The sequence below is a fragment of the Cetorhinus maximus genome, chromosome 19 (assembly GCF_964194155.1).
Source record: "Cetorhinus maximus chromosome 19, sCetMax3.hap1.1, whole genome shotgun sequence".
In the NCBI taxonomy this organism is placed as follows: Eukaryota; Metazoa; Chordata; class Chondrichthyes; order Lamniformes; family Cetorhinidae; genus Cetorhinus; species Cetorhinus maximus.
Window position 1 is genome coordinate 31298465 of NC_135897.1, and position 18921 is coordinate 31317385.

Consider the following 18921-nt stretch of genomic DNA (forward strand, 5'->3'; position numbering starts at 1 on the left):
GGAGTAGGTGGAGCAAGAGTGGCCCATCATATTCCTGTAGAGCCAAAGGTGCATTCCTGCTCCTCTTGTCCCCACAAAAATGATCTCAACACTTACCTGTTCAGATCTCTTCTGCTGTACTGCCAGGTATCACTGAGCAGAGCATCCTCAGCTGACACACAATCCAGCAGCCATTAAAGTGGCATCAGGGTCTTATCTGCATCATAAAACCAAGTCATGTGGCTCTCCCCAATTTAGGCAGTGCCTCAGTAGTCTATGAAAACCCCAGAGGATAATACGGCAGCTGAATGGAAGGAACCAAGGCACCAAATCCATCACTACAATTTAAACTCCAATGTTGCCTGGTACACTGGGAGGAGGGAGTTAAAAATGAACTTTTTATTTCATGAACTGGCAGTATTAACCTGATGGAAAATGCCTTTGCTGTTCCACATCATCTCACTAGTGGTGCTGAAGTAAAGCCAAAAGCTGAGCCACTCCATATACACACCTAGTCGACATTTAACATGGGAGTTCTCAAACATATTTTCTATCTTATTAGGTCAAAACATAGGACATCACAGGGACCCCAGTATTATTTACCATTATCTTGAGTTACATTAGCATAGTCAATATAAATACTGCCAACACATCCAGAAACACAATACAATAAAATCAAGGCATTGTTGCTTGATTGGGATTTGGTTTATACAGAAAGACCAAGTGCAAGTCATATGCATACACAAACATATCATAGAAACAATAACTACTGAATTTTTTTTTTAGATATAACAAAACTTAAAGCAAGGGGCTCTCACCAAATTGTCTTAAGAGAACCATGGCAGTTTTTTAAAAAAAATGCAACAAAAGCCAGTTGTTCAGCAAAGCTATTCCCTAAACTTAAATTCCATCCATCCTTATCCTACAAGCAAAGGGTAAAACAAAAAAACCCTTTTAGGATAGGTTTTTCTGTGCACCACTTGCAATGAATCGGTGAGAAGGTTTCTGGAGATTCATGATTTTGCTGCAAAGAAGAGAGGTGTTATCCTCACGTTTATTTCTATTTCCCAACATTTAGTCATTTATTTTGATGTCTTCTATAGTTAGTAATTTGTATCTTATTTCTCATTTAGAACATCCTTCTGCAAAAAGCATAGCAGTAAATCCCATTGATCAGGACAGGGCAATGGATCCGGGAATGCCATTTAGGGAATGTGCAAAGTTCTAATGCTATGGAAAATACTCCAGGGAAGGTACTTTCTATGGCATTAGAATTATATGTTTATCCAGGAATTTTTATACCAATTCTAGGAACACCTCATGCAGAAGAATGCAGGGTACTGTAATAATGTAGTAATAAACATCATCCATCCAATCAGCATTTTAAATGTACTTGTACCAAACTACTCTCTTATTTTAAAAGTGGCATTAGCTCACTTATGTTAGATGGGTTATTACCTCCTGTAAATAGTGGCAGAGAAATGTGATATGAGCATATCAGCTTTTGTACGCCAATTACAGATAGCAATTTCTCAAAGCTTTTAAAATGCTTTTGAAATGGTTGTGACTGCAGACTCCTCCAGCAGTTATGTAATATTATTGCAGCACATACCCAGCATTGAAATCCTGCCTTAAGCACATGAAGCACATGTAAGCAGCAGTCTGTGTTATACAGTCACAGTTACGTGATCTTTTAAATGCTTCATGGCCAATACTACTTCAATCCAACTGGATTTAGAAGGCACATAAACACAAAGCCTGCACCGTTTCTCATTTGATAGGCCATTCTAGAACTATAGCATTTTGTAAAGCAAAAGAAAATTCAACAACATTTTCTAAAGAAAAAAAGCAAGAGGGAAATTGTCATCTAAAGCACCCTGCCAGCTTTGCTGCAATATGTTGATTTACTGTGCACATATTGTCTAATCAGTCATTCGGTTCTCATTTGAGATTCTCTGTACAGGTATTAATGAAAGGTTTGAATCTTATCTCAGGATATTTACTTTAAAATTTCAATAAAAAGACAAGTCAGGCCCAGAAGGTCCCAGTTAAAAGTTCACAATCCATGCCTGATTAGGATCACAGAAGACAATGGTTGAAGAGCTCATCAGCAGGAGAGAGAGCAGAAAGCCAGTCCAGGTTCTCGCTTCTAATTTTCATCCATTGACTAATGCTTGTGGGAGATGTTAAATGAACCTCAATTGTGATCCCTGCCCCACTATTGCACAGCTTGTCAACAACAGACTCAGGTGCACAGCCACTTGGTCATGCTGCTGGGTGCACATGAGGAAAGAGTCCCTCCCTCCACCTCTGCAACTAATCAAATATCTTCAGGCAAGGTGGAAAGATTAAATAAAGATATTTGTAAATGTATGTAGCTTGTATAAAACTAGAATTGCTGACATGGCTCAATAAACTAAAGAGGAATAGTGAGCTGCTGGGTGTCACTATATAGATCTCTAAAAGGGTACCAATCACTAAAGCAAATAAGCTGAATGACATACGTATAGCATAAAAATAAAATTATGGCATTAATATAATCAAAACAAGCTTAGCTCCTTGGAACATGCACTCTTTTTCTGAGCTAAAAGATGTTTTCCCATAAGGTCACTTAATAACTTCCTACAATTGTTATTGGTATTACTATCTTTAATGCTGATAAAGAATGTATTAACCAGATGGATAAGAAAATGCCAAACCTCAATACTGTACATCCATATTACTTTAAATACATGAGTAGAAATTACTTGGAACCAACCTGGCAGTAGGATTAAATTTTTCAAATGAGAGAGGCATGAAAGGAAGCCTCTTATTTCGGATATATACTTCATCAAATCTTCGTTTTCTTTTCTTTGTATTAGTACTTCAAAAATTACACAGCAAACATAAGAATTTCATATTTTACAACGTGACACATAAGAGAAAACAAAGTATATATACTATTTGATAGCTACAGGATAGTCATGCAGCAGTTTATCTATTATTAAACAAGGTTAAACACTTAATTTGTACAAGTTACTTCACCAAGTTATGGATTTTTCAAATGACAATTCAATTCACATTTATCTCCAATACATGCAACATGTTCAACATTGCTTGAGCAATGAAATCAACATGTTCAGCAAAGCTGGAAAACACAGTTAAAGATGCTCCAAACTACTTGAATTTGCACAACTGAAACTATAAAAAATATAACTTAGGTCAAAGTGGCTAATGGAAAGTACTAGATGATTAATATTTCAAAACTCAAAGTTAAAAACTAGAGTGATACAAAGTAAAATAGTCAAACAGCACAAGGAGTAGGACATGAGTAATAAGGATTTCTTTCTTCCCTGGTCTCCCTTGCATTACATGCTGTCGAGCTGGTGGGCCACCTACACTTCCTCCTCCTCCTCCAATGCAGCTATGAAACCTGCTAGTGGGAAGTACGCACGATCAACCGGACTGGTTCTACCTTACAGTTTTCTTTCCATTTGGGAAAGTGCATGACCTCCATTCAGCACAGATCAAAAGCTCATCAGGTAACTGCACGTTTGCCAGAAAGAGGAGGTGGGAAAGCTAGAGTAGTGCAAAGCAACATCCCATTACGCTGGTCAAGCTCACTATGAAACCTAAAAGCAACATGACTACAGTAATACATTATCAAATATTCAATCAACAGCTATCAAATGGAGCTTGACAATACTGTCAATTGCAGAACACATGTGAAAGTGCATCTGCATTGATTTTACCAGTGACAACTTGAACTTTCATATTTATTGGTTTTGATAATTACATTGCACATAATGCATGGAGTAGCAGGCAAGAGTCACAAAAATGCATATCACTACAATCCAACACATTCAGCATGCATTAGTATATTGCAGATGGTTTGAGGGCACACAATTTGATGCATATAGCAAAAACACCAAGTAACAAAAGAAATTTCCAAAAGACATGAATTTCAATGCAGATATTACTCCATTAGAATCAATTATCAGTTTGCATTGGTACTCATTATATTCTGCCAGACCTAGTTTTACAATTGTCTTCCAATAAGAATCCCATTATGGTCTACCCACGATCAATGTAGTAGCAAAAAGAAAATAGTTTGCCACCAGTTTTAATTCAAAATTAGAACCTATTCTGGTGGGGATAAGAGAAGAAAGAAAGGGAACAGTGGAAAGCACCAGCTGAACTTTTCAACACTTATCCCATCTTTGTTTTAGAACACTCCTGGATAAATTAAAAAATGACACTTTTAACTGATAAAATGAAAAGATAAATGCTACACTGGTGGTAAACCTATTCTTACTACTAACTCTTTCAATGTTAGTTGTTCAGCTCAAAGATCAACAAAAGTGTCAAACAAAACCTTAGCATTTTTTGACATGTATTCAGTGTAATTCCACAATGAAACACTCAACAAGCCTAATTTCAAAGTGAAAGTCCAGTATAAATTGGTGTCAATATCAATAGTGTTTACAGGTGGATTGACTGGCAAACATATTGTACCATACACAACTAAATCCCCCACTTCCGGTAGCACAGCCCCTTTAAAGTGGAGCAGCAATTGTGTTACGTATTGCTTTAAATACAATTGTACAGTTCTCTACCTTTTGATGCTCTCTAATGAATCCAAGAGTAAAGCTGAATCTTTTCCATTTTGGCTGGCACTACTGCTCGAGCCCTCTGAAAATTCATTCCCATTTGAATCAGTGCCACTTGAGCCATTGCTTTTCATCTCCACATCATCATGCAACTGCTGCACTTCCTGATCTTGTGCTTGATCCTGAATATTAGCGCTATTTGAATGCAGGACCAACTCAGCCTTTTGGAATCCAGGTTCAGAATAAGTGGCCATTTTCTGATGTCAGTCTAAGGAGGGAGAATAGGAAGAAACATTTTTACTGTAACTAAGATGGAGATCAGAAATATACTGTTCAATGTCCTTCTCCTGGGGACTGACAAAAGTTGTGCATTTTCTCTGCCAGCAGTGAAAATAGGAAGCAACCAAAGGTTATTTTCAGGATTGATAATGATCTGTACAAGGTCACAAAAATCAAACTTAAAGTCACATTATCCCAATTTTAATCCCCTCCAATCATAGTTTTTTTTGTATACTCAGCAGCTTTTCATTCACCAAAGTAAACTCCCTAGAACGACCATAAAACTATAAACTTCAAAAAGCCAAAGAACATTAATAATTCTAAAACAGGTATAATTTCAGACACAAACTCTGGAAGCAAGAACGGGAGTGCATGGGGAGAAATGCAACTCCAGTTCTGTGACATCAGCCTGGAATGGGATAGCACATGTGAGGCCATGTCAATCAATGGTGGGGAATGGAACACTCTGGTACCCAGTGTCAAACATGCCAAGATCAGAGAAAGCTCCATCTTATATGCCTTAACACTATGCTTCAACTCCAGCTGCAGTGGAGTAGCTGGTTCCAGTTTGACACTTTCCCAATTTCCTACATCCGCCATCCATGTGGTCAGCTTAAGTGCCAACATTTGTTCCACATTTTGAGAAGCTTTAAAGATGTGGACTCTCTAAATTGTAACAGATTTGAGGTTGCCCAATTAGTTTCATACCACTCAGAATTTCCAGCCCATCACAGTTCCGTACAAGGTTTTCCCATAACAGAAACATTGGCAAAATAAAGGTCTGCATTCCACAATACAATTTAAAAACTTAAAAATGCACATCTGCATTGTAGCAAATCTGCTTGGAATTCAGGGGGTTAACTCAAGGCAAGATTGCTCCATAGATATTACATCACAGGAAGTGCCTCTCAGTCCATAATGCCAGTACTGGTGAAGCTATTTAACTTGGCTCTATGCTGAATCTGCATTTCTCTACCCATTCCTTCATAGCATGTACATTTCTGTTTCAAATAAATATTTATTCAGGTTCAATGGGAAAAAGCCACAATCTTTCTAAGGCACTGGAACCTGTGGAAAAATCCTTGGGCTGTAAGCATCAGAGAATGTTTGACATGAAATGTAACTGCATATTGTAAATATAACCTTTAATTCTAAGTGTAATGAAGCACCTCAGCGTGCCGCATACTCTTGAAAAAAACTGAACAGTATTGCATTTTATGCGATATCAAATTTGAACTATTACATACTTTTGAAAAAAAAGATTACTTGACAAAATATTTATCCAATTCCCTTTTAAAATTATATTAGTCACGAGAACAAATTGTAATTTAAATTGTAAATAGTGGTTCTGCAGTCCATTCAAGAGGAGATGGTGGCACAATGGCAATGTCACTGGAGTAGTAATCCAGAGGCCCAGGCTAATGCACTAGGTTCAAATCCCACCAAGACAGCTAGTGGAATTTGAATTCAATTAATAAATCTGGAATACAATGGGCAGAATTTTGTCCTTGATGGGCAGGCGGGCCCCACCAGCTCGGCGGCAGGCGGGCAGCCAATCGCTGCCGATGAAACAGGCCCTGCCGCCATTTTGAGTGGGCGGGCTGCCCGGTGGGAAGCGCTATGCACTCCCTGTGCGGGGGGGGGGAGGGTTTCTCCAACTGTCAGAGAGCGTAGAAGAGCGCTCATCTCCCTGAGACTAAGTGCTGCCTCAGGGAGAGCACTGAAAGTTTTATAAACTTCAAAAATAGAAAAATAAAAAAATTAACATGTCCCCCTCATGCAACAATGTTACACGAGATGGGACATGTTAATAAATATCACATAAACTTTATTAAAGGTTTTTAAAACAGACATGAAACCTCATCCTGCCGGTGGATGAGGTTTCATGTTTTTTCAGAAGCCCACTGGGGCTCCTGTCCTGCCCGCCAGCCTTAAAATTGGACGGGCAGAGCCTTTAATTGGCTTAATTATCCTGTCAATGGCCTCAATTGGCCATTGACAGGTCGGCGGACAGACAGCTGATTGCACTGTCCACCCACCTTTCTGAATATTTAAATAGGGCGGGATGACGTCGGGGGTTCCCCCTGATGTCATCCCGTGTCATTTTCACATCGGCAAGTGGGCCCCGCCCCCAGATCGCCGACGGAAAAATTCTGCCCAATGCTCCAGTAATGGTGGCCATGATAACTATCAGTAATTGTTGTGAAAACCATCTGGTTCGTTAATATACTTTAGGGAAGGAAATCTGATATCATTGTGGTTGACTCTTAACTGCCCTCTGAAATTGGCCTAGCAAGCCCTCAGTTCAGGGGCATTTGGGGATGGGCAATAAATGCTGGCCTTGCCGGTGACACCGACATCTCACAAAAGCAAATAATTGTTTGTATCCAAAAAGAATCAAAAAATAGATTAACCAGGTATTTCATGCCACAGCTGTTTGAGGCATTAATGACACAATAGCTGCTACATTTACCTAACCATGCCAATAACTAAAGACTGATGTATTCCCTGGCTTCTTTTCTTTTGCTGAACCAATTTATTTTCCAGCACTGGTTATCAAATAATTAAAGTTCTCAAATTTATGAAGCAGTATGCAATGGCACAGCTTTAAGTCTATCATTTTGAAACAGACCACTGGCTACAGAATCATTCCTGGCCCAACAACCTAGCGATATGTTAACTTAATTTATGCTTCACTGCTTAACCTGCAAAGACTGAACATCAACATTACAACAATATAAAGGGAAATCAATCACAGTATATCAGTGGACTTTAGGATAGTCACAGTAGGTAACAGTAACTGTAAAAATAAAGGACAGTTTGACATTTTGGCTGTGTAACCTTTCTTCAGAACCAATAGTTCGATTAAACATTACACATGAAATGTCATGGTCTGTCTTTCCTCTTTACAGGTGCAGACTGTCTTGCTGCATGTGTCACTTTTTTTTTTGAAAGATGGAATTATTTTTCCTCTAAGACAATAGATGGCAAATTAGGTCTAGGATCATACTTTCAACAAAATCTTTCCCCCCCCCCCCCCCTCACATAGCAGTAAGTGCTGCCATAATCAAACACAGCATCATGCAAATCCAAACAGACCTCTTGCGTGTAAAATATTCTATGGGTATAACACTTTCTTCCACCAAGATCAACGTTAATTTTGACCATGACAGTTTAAACAAAGCACAAAAATACTACTGGACAGTATACAACGCACACATTGATCAACAAGAAACTGGACGATCTATTGCTTCCGACAGAAATTCCAATCAATGGATCACACAGAAAACAAGCTACTATGAACAAGTCCTAGCAACATCTTCTATTTTGGCAATAATAAATTGTATTGGGTGTAACTTTAAATACTGACAGTATTTTTAATATAAGTCCAGAGAAAACTACCATGACAATACCCACCAACAGTATGAATCATGACAATTATAGGTAAACTGAAACTAAAATATAATAAGCCAAGTATAGCACACACAGCCATCCAATCACAAGGTTATCTTTCTGGATTAAGAGCTAATCCAAGGAGATTATCTGATTCTGTTAAATTAATTTAATTGCCACTTCACTCAGGGTCTATCAATCATACTTCATCTTGAAGTTAACCAATTTATAGAAATAAGTTGCTTCACTATGAAGCTCCTCAAAACTATACTTATACAATGTAGTACATCGCCACAAGATCTGATCCTATGGAGAAATCAGAGGATTTCTCCACCCTCTAATAGAAGGATAGAGAAATAATGGGAGACCAAAAGATACATAGAAGCTTTTGATGCAGAAATGTACTTACAATTCTATTAAGAAAATGTGAGCATTCAGATTTTCCACATTCATTAACCAGTAATGCAACGGCTGTTTCTGAAAATAAACTTTGTATCATGTTAAGAATTAACTCTGCTCCTACTATGCCTGCAGCAACAATCACTTGGCTGCTACTTTTCTTTTGGAAAAATATACTTTATTCATAAAATATCTGGAAGAATATTCCAAACCATTTCAAAATCACCATCACAAAAGTACAATCACATTCAACTTTTACAACATGTATCACAAGGTGCATCAATACAATCAATGAATATTACAATCATTTGCAGACATTCATTATGAGCCATACAGTCCGAGGGGCTCTCAATAGTTCCCAGCCCCTCGGTGCACTGTGGCAGAAAGGTCTTAGACAGCGACCCTTCCCCATTGCGCCTTTGCGGCGGCTGCCCCAAGCTTTAGTGCGTCTCTGCAGCACGTAGTCCTGGACTTTGGAATGTGCCAGCCTGCAACACTCGGTTGGGGACAACTCTTTGCGCTGGAAGACCAACAAGTTTCAGGCAGACCAAAGAGCGGCTTTCACAGAGTTGATGATCCTCCAGCTGCAGTTGATGTCTGTCTCGGTGTGTGTCCCTGGGAACAGCCCGTAGAGCACAGAGTCCTGTGTCACAGAACTGCTCGCTTGGGTGCTACTTGGTTGTTGATCCACTATCAAAGTTGCAGTAAAAGACTGGTCTACTGGCACTTGGAAGAGGTGATCTTACTAGCTTAATGATGTTCAATAATTACGATATCACACCTAATCATACAAAGCCCAACTGAAAAAGAAATAGAAAATGTTAATGTAAAAAAAACTCCTGAAATTATATTAACCTTAAAAACTGGAAAGAGCCGACAGAATAGCCAGCTCTTCCTAGTCATGAATGTCATCTGAGCAGCTTCAAGGATTCAATGGAGTACAGGCACATACAGCTCTAATTACCATAATTTAACAACAGTGAGCCTCCCTCCCACTGGCACTACTGTGAAAAATAATGCCAACAGTACCTTAGTAAGAAAGTGGTAGAAGATGATGATAACACATAATTCTGGATAGTTGCAGTCATTATGTAATTAGCGCACATCACACATGTATCACTTGTGATCTAGTTGTCTGGAATAAACCGTCCATCCTCAACTTTTAGCACGAGGGATCCCAAAACTTATTTAGTCAAATTTACTCTTACTCACGCACCCAAATGGGGAAGCGGGAGAGTGGGACCATTGGGTAGTTCTGTACAGACAGAACGGGCCGAATGACCTCCTGTGTTGTTAGATTCTATGAAATGGCCAAACTAAGGGCTGTCTGATCTGAAGACTCCTTTAAAAATACTATATTAGCATTTTCTCGACCGCATTTTTTCCATATGGAACACAAAAAAAACCTGAAAATGTATCAGCAAGTTAAAAAAAATAAGCTGCATAACACTAACCTTGATTTAGGTTCAAACAGCTGTAAACAAGAATCCCTTGGACTTCGACCAAATGAAAAAAAAATTGACAAATACACTTGGATTGTCTCTCCCTCTGCCGCTCGTTAAAATAACGAGATCATATAACTCAAAGCATTGCAGTTCAAAAAAAAAACTTCGGGAACAAAACTGATCAAAACAAGTAAACATAACATTGCATTTGCAACTGCCAAAAAAGGTAGCTTACCTGGGTGTGTGTGTGCAATATGCAAACAGTGCTTCACAACCAATAAATGTAACCTCATGATGAGGAATAGAAAATCTTGTTTGTGAGCACGATCACATCAACACATTTCTCAGCACTGATGGGATTATGTAACAGTTGTATAAAACGCAAGGATCCAAACCAATTATTAAAACCACAAATACCAAATCATTCTGACTACAGCGGATTTAGTCATCCTAGAAAGCGAAAAGCCCATATAACCAGAATCATCAGGTGCGCATTTAATTCAACAATCCAGAGTGTCAGGAAAGAACAACTACTAACATTTTCCACACCCGTATGAAGAACTTCATGCTAAGGTAAAACACAGAAGCTTACCGCTTTCAGCTGCTGCCTTTCACTACCAACAGAATGGGAATCCGCTCTGCTCGCAATGTTCCACTTGGTTCGCGCGGCAGCACGCACCAGGGAACGTGACAAGTCCGGCCCCCCAGTTTTCCCATTGGCTCGCAGCCTCCGTGCCTGGGGAGCCAGACCATTGTTACGTCAGGGAGGTTGCTGGTCGGCGCGCTGCCATTGGCCTCTCCATCTGACAATCTGCCACTCTCGCTACACAACCCTCACGTGGATTCCAATGTGTTTGTCCTCGGGCTTCCAAGCATCACCGCCCAGCCAGCTGCTGCCAAAGCGAGAGTCATCCGTCAGCTTTACTGATTGCTTTCTGCCTCGGCTCTATGGCATTGGCTCTGCCATCGCATGCTTTTTGCAAGCGTGACTTACACAAGGTGGGGCTTAGGTCAGGTGGCTGGCAGTGCGATGAAAGGTGCAGTTGCAGACCTAAACAAAGGCTCAGAATATGCTGCATAATGGCGAGCTCTATTCGTGTATTTCTTTTAAAAAAAAGCAATTTGTGGCGAGCTAGCCATACACCATGGGATCAGTAATGAATCAGCATAGTTTGCACCCCTCCCCTCGCAAAATCTCTACTAACCTACCCCTGAGTGTTAAGAAATTGCTGCATTTGCCCGGTAAAAACGAATTAAACTCACCCTGGAAAGTTACAACTGCTTACAGACCTGACATCCTGACATTGTCCTGAGTGGTATACTCGTTCATTCTTGGAGGCCCAGAAAAAACAATTGAAACTGGACTCTCACTCTACAGGTGGCAAATTGTTGCAAGTTTTTTTTAAATAAGGAAGAAATGCAGTTTCCTGGTTTTCCTTTCTGACTTTCCTCCATTCAATCTTTCTTTTACTCAATTTCTCTTTCTGCATTTAATTTGACTCTAATTCACCATATTGCCTTCTCTGGTGTTTGCTCTGTTTCTTTATCCTTTTTTTTAAGCAGACTATTGATCTTGTGGTTCACGAATCACAGGTGCCCCTTACACCTTAATTTAACAATTTTTCTACTAAACCACGAAATTTTTACCACGGAGAAGGAAGCCATTTGGTGCTTCATGTCTGCGTTGGCTCTGCAAATGAGCGATTCACTTAGTGCCACTCTCCTGCCTTCTGCCTTCTCCCTCTGAACCTTCTATATTCAGCCAGGTTCTCAATTGTATTTTCTACCTGACATCTGTCATAATCATACTTTTTATTCCTTATCTTAATTTCTATGCCTTCTGTCATCCAAGGAGCTCTGGATTTGTTTGTCCGACCTTTCCCTTTTGAGGGAATGTACTTTGACTGTACCTGAACTATCTCTTTGGAGGTAGCCCATTGTTCATCTACCATTTATCCCACTAACCTTTGACTCCAGTCTATTTGGCCCAGATCCATTCTAACCCCACTGAAGTTGGCTTTGACCCAGTTAATTATTTTTACTCTGGCTTGTTCTTTGTCCTTTTCCATACCCAGCCTAAACCTTATTATACATTGATCGCTGTTCCCTAACAGTTCTGCTACTGACACTTGATCCACCTCATTCCCAAGAACCAGGTCTAGCAGTGCCTCCTTTCTCATAACTGCCGTGGAAAATTTTCCTGAACATGCTCTAGGAACTCTTGCCCCTCTCTGACCTAAACACTACTATCCCAGTCTACATTCGGGTAATTAAAGTCCTCCATTATGACTATTCTATAATATTTGCAGCTCTGTAATTTCCTTGCAAATTTGTTCCCCTACATCCTTCACACTAGTTGGTGGCCTACAGACTACAGCGAGCAATGTAAGGGTACTTTTTTTGTCCCTTAACTCTAGCTAAATAGATTCTGTCAATGATTTCTCTGGGACATCTCTTCCTCAAGCACTGTGATGCTCCCCTTAATCAATACCACTAACCTTGTCACTTTTCTACATTTACCATCTTTCCTGAACACCTTGTATCGAGGAATATTTAACACCCAGCCCTGCCCTTCATTGAGCCAGGTCTCTGATATAGCCATAACCTCATACTCCCACATGGCAATCTGCACCTGTAACTCACCAATCTTATTTGCCACACTCCATGTATTAACATACATTCACAGTAATCTTGATTTAGACTTTATTACTTTCTCCCTTACTCTGGCCCCCACCTATTAACTTACTATTCTCTGTTCCAGTGCTATCTATCCCTCCCAGTATACTGTGCACCTTGGTATTCCTCTCTGTTATTATTTTCTGGTTCCCACGCTCCTGCCAAGTTAATTTAAACCTTTCCCAATAGCATTAGCAAGGAACTCAGTCCTGGGTCCATTTAGGTGCAACCCATCTGCAACCCAAAAAGGAACAAAGACAGTTTTTTTTAGCATAAAAAAACACAATTCTCTCATGTTATGTACTTGATTTTCCAGACAGGTTTCTCATAAAAAAGTGAACTTTATTTACAGGGCTTCAGCATCAGTTACATGCTTCCATCAAGAACCACAGCTAGGCACAGACTCTCCCCTTAAGGTTCCCCACACTTGGGGCTGATTCTTTCGTACTGTCAGGTGATATTACACAATACAATAAGTCTTAAAGATACAGTTACAACATTCCTCCCCTTCAAAATTTTTTTTACAATTTGTATTTACAAGAACAACTACATTCATGACATTACAAATATATACACAGGTCATGAAATTATAAGTTCAGTCTCTCAGGTGGTTTCCTGATCCAGGTGGAATGTTGTAGTTCCACGACTTTAGAATCTCTTACAGAATCTTCATTTCCTGGAGCTGCAGCAACATCAGGTACCTCCTTAGGCACAGGCAGTTCAGCGTTATCCACTCCGACAGAGACATATGATATGTCTATCCTTGATCAATCACAACGGGGACCACAGGTTCTACAATGGTTACAGGTGGAACATCGGTTTGTTGGGGTATTTCCCTTCTTCCCAAATGATCCACCTGTTTTCGGGTGATCCGGCCCTCCACTTCTACGTGGTATGACAACGGTCCAGCCACAGGAACTATTACACTAGGTAACCAACTCGATTCACCACCAAAACTTTGTACAAATATTGTTTCACCGACAGTAAACTCTCATTTTTGACTATGCAAATCATGAGTCACTTTTTGATTCCCTTGACTGTTCTCTACCTTCCCCTCCAAATTGGGAAGTACCAGGCTTGATCTCGTATGAAGGCGGCCCTTCATAAGTAATTCTGAATGTGTTGAACCTGTAGTAATGTGGGGGGTCATTCATTGTCTTTTCTGAACCATCTTCCATCTTGTCTTCTTCTGTCTACCACAGAGTTTAGTCTCATCCTTCATTTTGACTTCACACTCGGCCAGATTTCTCTCAGGCAAAATCTCAACTTGGTTCAGTTCAGGGGTTGAGCTACCCATGGCTTCATCACCCACTTGCATTTTGGAAAGTTCCATGACTTTTCCTTCTAATGCCTCTTTTGTTTCACTCAGCTGATTCTTCAGCTCTTCTGTCTCCTTCTTGTACCTTCTGGCTTCCTCCTGGAACCTTGAACTTTGCTGCGCCTTCTCTGCCAACTGGTTCTTCAGTTTGTTCAGAATGACACTCAATTCATTCTGCTTCTCTTCATAATTTTCCAGAGGTACAAACTTTGATCTGAAGGATCATTGTAGTGTGTGACGATCTTTCAACAGGTATCCTTTTCTTTGCGAAGCTCACTTGCTTCACCTTGAATTCTGTAATTCAGCAGAGTGTCCTTGAGTTTCTTCTGTTGTTCTTCCTTGCTGCTGTTTAAGAAAGTCTCCATTTTCTCAGGTTGCTGAATGGCTGCACACTCCTTTTGCATCCTGTGAAGGACTTTTGACTCTCCAGGCTCATTCTGAAGTACCTTGTCTTGTTCCTTTTCCAACTCAGAAACTCTTCTGGCTTCCTTTTGAAATCTCACTGGCCAATCAAGGTTAATTTCCCGCAACCAATTACGACCTAGAAGACTTGGTCCTTCACCTTCCACTACAATCATGGGGAGCTGTGCTGTCTGGTGCTTGTAATAAACAGGTACAGTGGTAATACCTTTCGCTTGTATGGCTTCACCAGTATACATTTTCAATTTGGTTGAAGTCTGCTCCATATTAAATTGTTGAGTATCCTTGTTTACATATTTGAATGTGTGCTCCTCCACTACAGTGGTTGATGCAACAGTATCCACTTTCGTAACTGAAGGTTTTCCATTGACATACAGAGTAACAGCGATTTGCTATGTTTTCCCTACTTTCATAATAAATCGAGAATAAACATCGGAATTAGTGGTTTCTGGTTCTTCCACATTATCTGTTTAGTTTGCTGCCTGGGAGTCTGTCTCAATCTTGCTTTACATTGCTTCAGTATGTGCCCTCTTTTATGACAATAATGGCACTCCACCTCTTTAAAGAATAAAGTTTCAGGGATATGGTTACTTCCACATTGGTAACAATTCATTTTCAAATTTGCTGCTGAGTTGTCTCCTGTTTATTTTTAAAATTTTCAGGTAGCAGGGACTGTCACCCACTTTTCAGCTGACTGCCTGATTTTCACACCATGCCCGGTGTCTGTTCCTGCCCCAACTAGAAAACAGTGCCATTTTGTACACCCTGTAAGGCCTGCAAATCCAGCTCGGCACTTCCCATTGCGCTTTTAAAATCAGCTAATAACCATCATTGAATGGCATCATCGTGCACACTGCAGACCAAACAATCCCTTAACATATTGTTTAGGGTCTCCCCGAAGTCACAATGTTCAGTTAGTTGTTTCAACTTCGCTACGTGTGTTGCTATCATCTCCCACAGAGCTCTTACTCTCGAATTAAATTTGAACCTCTGCATGATTACTGAGGGTTTGGGTTGAAAATGACCCTTCACAAAGTCTACCAATTGCTAAAGGTCTTCAAATTGGGAACATTCGGGGTTGTCAAACTAAGGATTAAATTAGAAATTTTACTCCCACAGATGCTGAGGAGAATTGCTTTCCTTTTATCCTCCACCGTTATTTTGTTTGCTTGGAAAAAGAAACCGAGGCATTCTATATATTAACTCGAATCCTCTGTGGATGAGTCGATGGAGTTGATCCTGCCAAAAAGTGACATACCTGGTGAGTATATTTTCCCTTTCTTCTGTTTAAAACAAGATGCATTCACTGGGCAAGAAACTGTGCCGGAACCAATTCATCCTCGTTGTCAGCTGTTGTGTGCTTGATTTTCCAGACAGGTTTCTCATAAGAAACAGTGAAGTTTATTTACAGGGCTTCAGCAGCAGTTACATGCTTCCATCAAGAACAACATCTAGAGACAAAACTCCCCCCTTAAGGTTCCCCATGCTTAGGGCTGATTCGTTCATGCTGTCATGTGTTACTACACAGTTCAATAATTCTTAAAGCTACAGTCACTACATTCCTCAAAGCTACAGTTACTACATCTTAATAATTATTTTGCCAGTTTCTTGTACGTCTCTCACTTGTTTATATTCTAGATAAATTGCATTTGATAAAAGCATTAACTGGTCCTTGAAAACTAAAAGATGTGTGAGTATCTGCTTCTTCAATGACAACATGCACCGCGCAGTTTGATGGCTCTACTTCTGACAGTTTCAGAGTGAAGAATGGAGTGAAACAGGACTGTGTCCTAGCCCCCACTTGGTTTGGCATCTTCTCTGTGGTCCTGATATTTGTCTTCCCTCCAAATATGAAAGGAGTTGACTTGCACACTAGGTCAGACAGCAAGCTTTACAATCTATCAAGACTGAAAGCGAAGTCAAAAACACATCACGTCCTGATCAGGGAACTCCTCTACACTGACGATGCTGCGCTAGTTGCTCACTTGGAAACTTAGTTACAAAGACTCATGGACTGTCTCTCCCATTCATGTAACTTGTTCTCTCTGACTAGTGTCAAGAAAATCATAGTCATGACACAAGGTATTGCATCTCCGCCCCCGATCACACGACCTGCTGGAAGTGGTTAGCTACCTTGGGTCCACGGTGACAGACATTTTGTCCCTTGATGCATTACTTGATGGACAGGTAGGGAAAGCAGCTACCACCTTTGGCCGACTCATGAAATGCATATGGAATAACACCTAGCTGACCCTGAGGACCACGCTGATGGTTTATAAGGCCTGTGTTCTCGGCAGTTTGTTCTATGGCCAGGAAACATGGACAGCTTACAGCTACCAAGAAGATCAATAATTTCCATCTTTGCTGTCTGTGGCACATTATGGGTAACTCCTGGCAAGTAAAAATCACGAATGCAGCATTCCTCTCAAAGGCAGAGCTCCCAGGTTTGTTAGCACTCATCAAACAGGGGTGGCTTTATTGGCTCAGGCACATCCGCAGGATGGAAGATGCTCACATATTCAAGGACTTTCTGTATGCTAAAGTGGCCGGAGCCAGATGAAACAGGAGGACATCCAAAGTGCCGCTTCAAGGATTGTAAGCGTGACGTGAAGGCCCTAAACATCGATTATTGCACCTGGAAGTTGCTAGCTGATGACAGAGGAAAATGGTGACACTTCCTGTGTGCTGGCGATGATGACCAGTGGCTCGAGCAGCTTGGCTACAGACCCCCAATGCCAAAAACTTTCATAGATGGAAAGATGCTTACACAAGTGAATATCTGATCACTGGCATTCAATACAGTGGTTGCACAGTGTTAAGGACAGTGCTTAGAGGCTTGAGGATTGGAGAATTCTGTATAGAATTTATGCTGGCAGGAAACCTGAGCTCCATGGATTGAATTAAGATCTACATTTTCATGTACAACCTTGGAAATATCTCCCAAAGATAAACTTGACTTGCACCTAAAAGTTCTATTTTTATCAGCTTCTGTAAGAAACATATTCCAAGAAAGGTATTTTAATCCCTTATAGCCTACGTCTTATGTCTTGAAGTATTATGTTGATTTAATATCTTGCCATATTATATGACAACAGGGCGTTATTTAATCTGTAAGTAAATCTGACTAATTAACGTTAGCATGTACACAGTGTTCTCCTGGTGTGGTATTTTCTGTCTTTTGGGAGAGGCACAAGAATGTACAGGGCTATCAAATAATCTCTGATGTACGATGACATAATTAAGTTGTAATTGTCAACCACGGACATTCTGTTCCATACCTAGCACATGTTTCAGATTGTGGGACACAGTGTACAAATAGAAATGTTTTTGTCTCATGGGGCAGAATTTTGCCCTCGTCAGGCGGGCGTGGTGGGCAGGCCTGGGAGTGGCCGCGAAACCAGCCGTCGCCCATGATCGGGGCCTGACCGCGAGTTCACGCTGGTGAGCCAATTAAGGCCCGCCCAGCGTGAAACGCGCACTGCAATGCCTGTGTGTGTTTGGGGGGTGGGGGTTTATTTAATTTTTATTTGCTGTTGGAAACCTTATCCTGCCCGTGGATGAGGTTTCCTAAAAAATCCCTTTTTGCCTGCCCGCCAACCATAAGGTTGCTGACTGAAATATTGCGTGAGTGCGCGATGACGTCATCGCGCGTTATTTTACGCTCATTTGGGTTCAGGTGCGCATCCACCTAACAAGCAGAAAATTCTGCCCATGAATAGAGGAAAAAAATATTTACACTATATGAGGCTGAATTTTATGCTCCCCTGCAGGTGGGTTTTCACGTGGGGGAGAGTGTAAAATTCCCTGGATGTCCTTACCATCACTATCCCACTTTCGCTGGGCTCTCTGCAATTTTATGGTGGGATGGACGAGGCTTAGGCCGGCCCACACACCTTTGCCTCAAATGAGACTCTTAAGTGGGCAATTAAGGGCCAATTCCCAACCGGACCCAATTTTCAGGCTGGCGAGAGGAGTTCAGGAGTGGGGGGAAGCCCGGAAAGTCACACTCTCGGATGTCGGGTGGGAAAGTGGGGGGAGGGTGCCTCCTTCAATGACCACCTTTCCACATCGGCCACCCCTACCCAGCCCCCATCACAAAGTCTGCCCCCATAGGGAGCTCCCTCCACCACCCCTCCCTGTTGCCTCTTCAGCCCACTCTCCCCACCTCTCTCGGGCCTCACCTGCCCTCCCTGCCGTACGACCACCTGCACTTACCTGGTCCTGGACTCTGGGACTTTGAATCTGTGGAATGTTTGTAGTCCCAGTCCTGGCCACCACACTACTGGTGCTGCTGTGATGAATGAGCTGCCGGACAATCCGATTGGCCAGCAGCTCTTGGAAGCAAGACTGCCTCCCAGTTGAGGGGTAGAAGTCCTGTTTCTAGCCAATTAATGGCTGTGGGGCAGCAAGTTTGAGCAGGGAT

At 41.1% G+C, this 18921-nt stretch overlaps 1 protein-coding gene across 3 annotated transcripts in view; it reads right to left on the minus strand.

Annotated features, from left to right (window-relative positions):
* Positions 1 to 10751, minus strand: part of LOC144693723 (period circadian protein homolog 2-like) — a 77894-nt gene extending 67143 nt beyond the window's left edge. Inside the window, exons 1-3 of one of the 3 annotated variants that reach the window (XM_078563660.1) lie at positions 10677 to 10751; positions 4575 to 4836; positions 2738 to 2842 (exon numbers count right to left, since the gene is read on the minus strand). In XM_078563660.1, coding sequence (XP_078419786.1) covers positions 2738 to 2842; positions 4575 to 4822 — 353 coding nt within the window. In that variant the 5' untranslated portion in view covers positions 4823 to 4836; positions 10677 to 10751. Of the gene's footprint in view, positions 1 to 2737; positions 2843 to 4574; positions 4837 to 8649; positions 9050 to 10676 lie in introns of those variants that run through there. The other 2 variants (XM_078563661.1, XM_078563662.1) reach the window with 2 other exon arrangements.
* Positions 10752 to 18921: the final 8170 nt, after the last annotated feature.